The sequence below is a fragment of the Nicotiana attenuata genome, chromosome 7 (genome assembly GCF_001879085.1).
Source record: "Nicotiana attenuata strain UT chromosome 7, NIATTr2, whole genome shotgun sequence".
Lineage (NCBI taxonomy): Eukaryota > Viridiplantae > Streptophyta > Magnoliopsida > Solanales > Solanaceae > Nicotiana > Nicotiana attenuata.
Window position 1 is genome coordinate 5,198,840 of NC_031995.1, and position 9,860 is coordinate 5,208,699.

The window sequence follows — 9,860 nt, forward strand, 5'->3', positions numbered from 1 at the left end:
AAAATTTCCAAAAATCACACCCTATACTCTCCTCACCTCCCTCTTCCCAAATCCCTAACTGGTTTCCTTCGAATATCACCGGAATTGCTCGAATTTTAAATCGTAGAGGCGGCAGAACCCTAGAAGTTCAAATCGTTCGATTTTTCTCCAATTTCGTGGATCCAGTGTTGGATTCGAGTCACGAAATAATGATTTTCGTTTGTTCTTGGTGAAGAACAAACGATTAACATTATTCCGAGGCTCGAATCGGAGTCCAGCCTTGTTTGACCATGCATAGGTGAGTTTTTTTCTCTTCTTCCTTCTTCCATTAGTTTTTCTGATTAATCCCATGCTCTATTTTATTTTTTATGGCAGAAATTAATATGCTAGGTTTTGTATTTTTGATTAGTTTAAGTTTCTGATTTTTTGCTTTCTTTGATCCATAGTCATGATTAGTGTTGCTGAGTAGATTAATTTGGATTGTTGGATTTAGGATTAAAGAATAGGCTTAGTTTAATTTGATTAATCAGGGATTGTTTGAGTATTACTGTGTTTATATGATATTTTATTTTGTTTTGAATTGTTTCAATTGATAGTTTGATGCTTGTCAATGATACCTTTAGCCTTAAGGTTCGCATTAATTAGATTTAAATCAGGTTCATTAGGTTATAAGATTATTAATTCAATTTTAAGGATTATTTGATTATAGCTGAATGATTTTCAGAAGTGCTAGGTTGACCATGGTTAGTTTAGAAGGGTTAGGCTAGTCTTAACAATAGAACAGTAATTTCTGAATAAATAAAAGGTATTTTAGGTGTTTCAAAGTAGAGAATCTTGTAGTAATTGAAAATAGAATTCCCTAGATCCTTCTAGAAGGGGTCTTAGTGTAAGTTTCAGCATTTTGAAAGCAGTAACTTGAGAAACAAGTCAAAACTTTAGGACTAGTAAGTAATTTATGAAAATAAAAAGGGGGAAAATGAGTGAAAACCTCTAGAACATTCCTGCCCCTTCCTTGCCTATAAAAAGCAGCCTACCTGCCTTCATTTGCAAGTTTTAACAATCTGAAAAATTCCCAAAAAGTTTTGAGCACCTGAAAATTCCCCAAAAAGTTTGAAATCTGAAAAATCCCCACAAATTTCTAGAAGTTTTGAACACCTGAGAAATTCCCCAAAGGTTTTGAGATCTGAAAAATTTGAAATTCAAATTCAAAAACCAAAAGCTGAAATTTTTGAGAGTTCTTCCAGATCTGAAACCTTCTAAAAACCAAAAAAAAATAGCCCAAAAACTCCAAAATAAATACTGTTTTATTAAACGTTCATAGCTTAATTCCAAGTTCTGACTATTGAGTTAAGTTTTTTAGCCTAGAGAAGGATGAAAATAGCTTGAAGATTACTGGTGTTTGATTTCTGAAACTCAGAAGCTGTCCTGGGTTTGATTTCGATTTAATTTGGGTTGAATCAAGTCTGTTTGGGTTATTCCATTAGTTGCTGTTCATCTGTCTTTATTCCTGGGTCATAGTGATACAATTTGGCTTTCAATTGATCCTTTGGTTGTATTGCTGCTGGTTTATCACTGTTGATCCAGTTTACTATTGCTGATCCTTTCTTCATTTATCATATTTCAATTCCAGGTACATTTTCTTACCCAGGTGATCTGGAATATGAATCAGTGTGTATGAACAACTTTTGAGGTTAAATGAAGAAGGAATGCCTAGTTTTCACATGAACTTGTCCTTATAGATTTTATTAGCTTCAATACTAGTTATGACATTCATTCGAACGATGCTTACTTGTAATTAAATGGACTGCTGGACTCTTATAATTGCATAACTATTCTGCCAGTGAATATTAGCTCAGTTTAGATTTTAACTACATATTATGGTTGTATTCTATAATTAAGCAGATTGCTGGGCTTTATAATTGTAGGACTATTCTGCCATGAAACGTTAACCTGGATTATTAGACGTTTAGAATTATAAAAATGTGTTTTCAAGTGGCTCTAGTGTAGTATACTTAATTTCAGCCCTACACTTTCATATTGGATTGAAACTATCTATCATGTACCCGTTGAAATTAAATTCACAAGACTTCAGTTATGTTTTGCAAATCATAAGACCACAGATTGCTTTACACATGTGTTGTACGCCAATTTGGGTTTGTTTAAGGTGCAGAAATTCATTGATTCTTAGATTTCAGATTAATCACATTGGAACTGCTGAAGGCCCTATTCCACTGGTCAAACTATTGAGCTAAAGGTTGAAAGATATTTGTTAACTTTGGGCCTCTCAAGCTAGGTAGCACATTTGAACTAAGAGGTTTTCCTCTTGTTTAGGTGTGGACTTGAGTTTGAGAGTCCGGATTCCTTAATTGATAGTTTACTGATAATGTTAACTGATTAATTAGGCCCTTTTAGAGACAAATTCACTAGAAAATAATAGTCACTTTTAGGATGACTTTTTCAAAAAATAAAACGAGGCGCGCCATGCCAAATAAAACTCATAAATTGCGTGGCCCTCTTTAAATGTTTATATTAAAATACTTAGAATTCGGGACGTGCAGTTTAGCAAATTTTCATGGCCTCCCGCAAAGTTAATAACGCGTTAGTCGCTTTAGGCGCGCTTTTTAATAATGTTACCTTCCTAAATACGGGTGTGCATTTCATGCAACCAAAATCCAAATCCCAAAACGTTGAATAAAAATGTGTTGAGGATCCGGGTGCATTTCATGTGACGTGATCCAAAAATACGTTTTTTTAAACGACGTTCACGTTTCTTTAAAAATTTTAATTGAAAGCGGTGAAATTCTAAAAAATTACACTATAGGATAACATGTATAAAAAATCAGATTTTAGCCATTTATAATAGTTTAAGCGACCGTGCTAGAATCACGGGATCCGGGGGTACCTAACACCTTTCCTCGGGTAAACAGAATTCCTTATTCAGAATTTCTGGTTCGCAGACTCCAATTTGGAAGTCGAAAATTTTCCTCGATTTGGGATTCAAATTAAACCGGTGACTTGGGACACCAAAAGCCAAACCTATCCCAAGTGGCAACTCTGAATAAATAAATAATCCCATTTCGAATAATTTCACTTTAAATGGAAAAACTCCCTTATGCATTATCCTTCGGGGTAGGTGTGTAAAAAGGAGGTGTGACAGAGTGAACTTATCATTACAGAAGTAACAAAGATGCTTGGATCTTCTCTCCTACATTTCTGCTGGGAAAATAGTTCTTCTGTTTCTAAGGCCGGGGAAGAGTTGAAGGTAGATGAATTAGGTTTGGTGAATGGAGTAAGCGAGGAAGATATAGGTTTAGGATCAGGTGGCTTTTTGGAGTTCAAGTGAGTGGGTGAGGCTTAGTAGTGTTTCTGGGTTCTAGCTTCAGCTACTAGGGCTGCTTCATAATCTAGCTAAGCAACAGACCTGAGAAAGAGTATGGGGATTTTGTAGTATAACTGTGTAAGATATTTTTGGTTTCGATCCTCCTAAGAAGCAACTCACAGCTTACCCAGTAATAATGGACACTTGGGTCATTAATCTATTAAGAACAGTTTGGAATTCCTTAACAGTACCTTCATACCGCAATTGTTTTGATTTAATCATAGGATCAGCAAAAACTTTCCCAAAATTCTCAGTTAATGCTACCAAATATTGGTATCGCAGGCAGGATTCAGAGAACTCACAAGATAAAGAAAAAAAATAAGAGGACGGGGAAAAGGAGAAGAAAAGAAATTTCAGACGAGGAAGAAAAGATTTGTATTACCACTCAACATAATATTTACAATGATAGGTTTAGCTCTTTATAACCTCTAGCTAACTCTAAGGTCACGCGAAATGAGTTTCCAACCCTATGTTGATAATGCAAAAATAAACGATTAAAAGAAAAATATATGTAACAAATGTTTAATTAAACTTCCCGCCAAAAATATTTGGTATTTTTGGATGTAATGAACAACTCGATCAATGGGCGACCCAGAATTTTTAAGTAATATTTGCTCAACTATTTTTAATCTAGATGTTGCTACTAAGATTGGGTGCGCAGTGATGTATTTATAAGAATTATTAAATTTTCTATATAAGTAATAATATTTAGCTCCAACGGTAATAGGTGCTAAATTATCCATAACTCAAAATGTGCCATTGAACTTGATTTGATAACAACACCAACAACGAGGAGTAATTTATCTGTCCAATATCTAATCATGTCTTGTTTTAGAAGAGACGGAGTGAGAAAATGAGGAAGATTTGGCGTCTAAAATGAATAATGTAATTATTGGAATAATTGTTGGAGACTCAAATGATGGATATGCAAGCATGATAACTTATATGTTGTTCTATATCTTCATGAATCTAGGAACTTTTGCTTGCATTATATTATTTGGTCCACGTACTGGAACTGATAACATTCGAGATTATGCAGGATTATACACAAGCGATCTTTTTTTGGCTTTCTTTAACCCTATGTCTCTTATCCCTAAGAGGTCTTCCTCTACTAGAAGGTTTTTTCGAAAAACTCTATTTATTCTAGTATAGATGGCAGGCAGGCCTATGTTTCTTCTATATAAATTATAAATATAAATATACTATGTAATTAAGAAGAAATCTCTATACAAATAATAAATATGGTTATAATTAAGTATATCTAGGTAAAATTCCATATAAAAAACCATTAGTGAAATATGTCCGGGCCGGGTATTAAGGAACTCCAGGGCCTGGGCCTTCAAAAAAACAAAAGTATTCTTATCTATACATTTGAACATGACACAAAGACAGAGCATGTCTTCTTCATAGGAATTTCCTCTCTCTCCCTCTCCTCTTTAACATAGAAATATAATTAGCAGTTGAAGATGATGTTATCAGCAGCTACACAACCCACCGTGAATTGGGTTCCTGCATTTTCTTCTCAGAAATACTTTTCACCCAAAATTGTCTCCTTTACAAAGCAGCAGCAGTCTCTTTCTCGACCTTTCAATGTCTCAGCACTTAAACCCAGAAGAAATCTTGGCGTCTTTGCAACCTCAGCCGTATCTTTTGCTGAAGAAACATCAACCCAAGATTCTGTCTCCTCAGCTCCTCTTCAAAAAGAGGTAATTTTGGTTCAATTCTTTACCTTTTTTTATTTAATAATTGTGTGAAGTGAACAATCTCCTGAAATTTGTTAGCTGTTGCACCCAAAGGTGTATCCTAACCGTCAATAAAAATCAGAATGAAGTCCATGAAACCATCTAGGCTCGAACCTAGAATTTGAGCACAACGGGGGCACCATTATATACGTAATTACTAGCAAAAAAAATTTGATGTGCAACTCTTTGAAATCTTAATAAGTATGATGACTAATCATCCAAGTATAAACAAAAAGAAGTTCTAAAGAAAGAGAAAGCACCGAAAGGGAGAGATTTTCTTTGCAAATTGGGTGCTACCGGAAAGGGGAAGTGTTTGATTTAAACCTGATTCAAACTTTAAATTTCTAATTTTTTTCTCAAATAGAAAAAGGGTCGGTGATCAAAAGGGTGTTCAAACATCCAAAATTAACAAAAACTTACTAAAGAAATCAAGATTAAGGGCATATTAATAGTCATAGAACTAAAGAAGAGTCTCATACTCTTAGTTGCCGTTGCCGAGTCGGAGTTGACGGATATCCGCTACTTTGTCAAAGTAATTGTTGAAGAAGGTTGTGGCAGAATGATCTGTATTTTTCTATTTGTGGAGCAATAAGTTGTAATTTGAAGCTTTTAATTTTAAGGGAGAGATATGAAAAAGATTAAAATTAATTAACTTGACTATTATATATGAATACTAAACTACAATTGAATTCAACAAAATATAAAAGTAATAAATAAAGCAGTGATTGTTGAAGAAGGTTGTGGCAGAATGATTTGTATTTTTCTATTTGTGGAGCGATAAGTTGCAATTTGAAACTTTTAATTTTAAGAGAGGGATTTGAAGAAGAATAAAATTAATTAAGTAATACTATACTACAATGGCTTCAACAAAATATAAAAGTAATAAATAAAGCTCTCTAGTGCACTAATTCAAAGAATTACGCACAAAATAGGAAGGAGGAAAAAAGGCTGAAGATAGTCTCGAACCCACGTCATCCACCAGCAAAAGGAGCAAACTAAAGCGCCCCCCATAAGCATTCTTCCGTCAGCCTTTTTATGTATGGGGACACAAGTAAAATATTTAAGGGGTCCCAGGTGTATGTACAAATATATGTAAAATATATATACAGAGTTTTTGCCGAGGCTAACGGGGTCACGTGACCCTCAACCTGCAGTGTAGGTCCGCCTCTGGGCTCAATGTTTCAAGAGAATGGAATGGTAGATGGAGAAGTTACGGATAGCATTAAGTGGGATGGTTGAAGTAGAGTAGTGTGATAGGAGTATTATGTGATAGGTACCAAAATGAAACACAAGTTCTATAGAACGACTATAAGGCCGGCAATGTTGTATGAGAGTGATTGTTGGGCATCTTAAACGGTTAAGCCCAGCATATCCACAAGATGAGCATCGCGGAGATAAGGATGTTACAGAAGGCCAAGGAGCATATATAGAGGATAAATGAGAGAATGTCACTTAAGACGGTCACATTGGCTTCCAGATGCACGGGTTCTTAGATGTGAAAACATGGAGATTGAAGGTGTTAAAAGAGGAAGCGGTGGCACTAAAATTGTATGGAAAGAAGTTATTTTAAAAGATTTAGAATATATAGGAATCCAGCCAGATCTAGCAAACGAAAGAAAAAAACGGATGTTGAAAATTCATATCAAGAAGAAGAGTAGTGCTTATCAGAAAAGGCGTAGTATATTAGAGATATAACCACTAGAATATATTAGAGAACCCCTGGTGTTAGATAATCCTTCAGTACGGAGTATTGAAAAACTACGGACCAAACAAAACATTTATGATATTGAGGATTCATACAGCCAACGCCTAATAGCTTGGTTTTGAGGCCTATTTGTTGTAATCTTTTTCTTTGACCAAATTGATAGATAGCAGTTCAATCCACTACATCTGTTTGCTTGAATACTTTAATTTATTTAGTCGTGTTATATCTTTATTGTGGTGTTTAAGTTTTATACAGTTAGTTATATTTGCAACGTTTTCAGTCTGGTGTTTGACTCTTACCATCTAATGGATGTACAGAAGCTTGGAGTGGTAGTTAAGCCGCTGGAGAAACCTAGGCTAGTGTTGAAGTTTATTTGGATGGAGAAGAACATTGGAATTGCACTGGACCAAGTAATTCCTGGTCATGGTACGATTCCATTGAGCCCCTATTATTTTTGGCCTAGAAAAGATGCTTGGGAGGAGCTTAAAATCATGCTGGAGAGTAAACCTTGGATATCACAGAAGCAGGTGATTATTCTTCTTAATCAGGCTACTGATATCATCAATTTGTGGCAACAGAGTGGTGGTGATTTAGCCTAAGCCTTCATAGAACAAGATCTATATATTCTGCTGCCACTGTACGTCATCATTTTGTTTGCTAACATGCTTATTATGTGGCACATGTTGTTGTAACTTGTTTCACTCAAAAGGTCAGTCGAACTTATTCAATTTGATTGTTTTTATTTTCCTCTATTTTCTTTTTAGTTTTTGGATGATATTGTGAATTAATCTAGCCTTGGTTCTGCTTCACGAAACATTAACATCTAACGTAAAACAAAATAAAGTTGTACTGATGGTGGGAATTTGGCTATAATTCGAATTAACATATGGCATGAGATAAATCAGATAAGAGTACCTGTTGGCCTCTAAAAATTGGCCTGAAAAAAAATCTCGAGGTGCATCTATTTTCCAATGAAATCAACATTTTATAGATTAACAGAAGTGCATGTTGTTAGACACATAACTGCATCCACTGCTTACTTCGAATATATTTGTCTAGATATTTGACGAAACAATAAACTGCAAAACTTTGTCTCTTCATCTCCGTATGGTTTGATGAATGAAATATAATTTTCTTTTTGGAACGTTTATGCAATCAAAATTTTCCTGCCAAAGTAATTTCTACCTCTGGTCACAGCTCCAAGTGAAAGCTTTATATTCATGCAAATATTTGTTGAAGGAAAGTAACACAATGGCTAAGCAATAAATACACAAAAGGAGCCAAATTTTCGATCATATTGCTGTGATAGTCGTGCAAAACGACATTGAGAAATGGCTTTCCTCTGAAAATTCACATTTGGTGGACAAAGACCTATTCCATTTACAGTTTTTTGTAGGAAAAACACCTACAGATGCTGCAAACAACTTTTTCTTTTTCCATTTAGTTGATCTTCTGGGAATATTACTGATCAAAAATGGATCTTCTGGAATTTTGTTTAAGTACTATTACAAGAACTGGAGTATTTCATAGTTTTTTCTTGGTCTTTTTCGGGTGGGGAGGGGGTTATGAGGTCTACTGGTTCCGAAGTCCTCATTTGGAATTTATTATGATCCATTTCCTGCAAAACGCATTGTGTTTGTCATTGGAATGCTCAGGGTATCTGAAGTCGGGCTTGCGGAATACTCATTGTCTTTGTTATTGATTCTGATTTGTGAAGATCTGATTGCACATCCTATTTATACCTAACTTTGTTTTGTAATTCGACAATGTTCCAGTTGAAAGAATATCATTTTATCCATTAAATTAACTGGAAGGAAAGAGAAGTAACTATTTAACTCCTGACTTTTCTTTTATATGGTGATTAATCCTATATATAGAAAACCTCCACGTACAAATGTATACATAAGAATCTTCATGCAATAGCTCTAACTTATCAAACAAAAAGAGGAAATATAACATTGATGAAATTTCTCTGTGCTTATTTTGAGAAGTGTCATCTCCTGAACTTCATATTTGCGTAATCGATGACCTTGACACCTTGTATACTGATCTATATTCACTTGCATATATTCTGTTTGCTGAAATAATTTGCAGAACTAAGCTAGTTATTTTATAGCTAAGCATTCCATTCTCCCCCTCCCCCCTCACCAACCTCAAAGAAAAAAAAAGGGTTACTAATTACTCTAAGAACTGAATGAGACACGAGTAATATGATTGGAGGCCAGCAGTTCATCCCCCAATTGGAATTTGTCATGTACAGCTACTTTGGACTTATTTTTCCAGGTCACCTAGTCGGATAATGCTAATTCATTATTGGCCATGTGATATCTCTCGGTATCTTTATCCTTACACAATCCCATATCTTCTGGTTGCGCGGATGCTAATATGCTTTCCTATCAGTCATGCTTGAAATTCTAATTTGCTCTTAATGCTTAGCATCATGCAATTGGATTGTTTAACTACATCTAGTTTGTTTGCTGAAGCTGCTTATGTACTTTGTCAATATCTCTCTTCACCTGAAATAGTCAAAATGTCATGCCATTTGACATTTCACGTCTAAAGTTTTGGTTTCCATTATAATACTTCAATCGCATTCTTTCTTCGTTTTCACCTTAGACCTTGGAAATGTCTGAAGTCTCAGCCTCTAGGCAGAGAGTGCTTCCACAATATGTCCAATATCATTTAGCGTGTCGTGTATTGTCTTGATCCTACTTGATGTTTTTAATGCTTTGGTATCATCTGGAGATGTTCATAATCAAATCTGTTTGAGAAGCCAATCGTCTGTAATTACAGAGGGGCGGGAATTAAGTGACTGTCATTCAACTCCTATTTCTGGAATCCAGAGTCTGGATGCATGCTATGATTACCTCTTAATTCTACAGAATATCGTTGTTTGATTCCTTATTCTGACTGTCTACCTTCACAAGGTAGAGGTAAGGTCTGCGTACATATTCCTTATTCAGACTTCACTTGTGGGATTACACTGGGTTTGTTGTTGTTGATTCCTTATATTCTACACGGTAAGATATGAATGATGAGAGTCAGTTTTAAAAGG

The 9,860-nt window shown here is 35.0% G+C and overlaps 1 protein-coding gene across 1 annotated transcript; it reads left to right on the forward strand.

Annotated features, from left to right (window-relative positions):
• On the forward strand, positions 4,732–7,557 carry LOC109228590 (30S ribosomal protein 3, chloroplastic-like). Its single transcript, XM_019393732.1, has 2 exons — positions 4,732–5,064; positions 7,123–7,557. The coding sequence occupies exons 1-2, from the start codon at positions 4,825–4,827 to the stop codon at positions 7,402–7,404; spliced, it is 522 nt and encodes a 173-aa protein (XP_019249277.1). The 5' UTR covers positions 4,732–4,824; the 3' UTR covers positions 7,405–7,557.

Excerpts from the sequence above, each read along its gene's own strand:
- LOC109228590 (XM_019393732.1), top strand. The coding sequence starts at position 4,825 with ATGATGTTATCAGCAGCTACACAACCCACCGTGAATTGGGTTCCTGCA. Across the intron at positions 5,065-7,122 it reads CAGCTCCTCTTCAAAAAGAG|AAGCTTGGAGTGGTAGTTAA; the intron begins GTAATTTTGGTT and ends ATGGATGTACAG.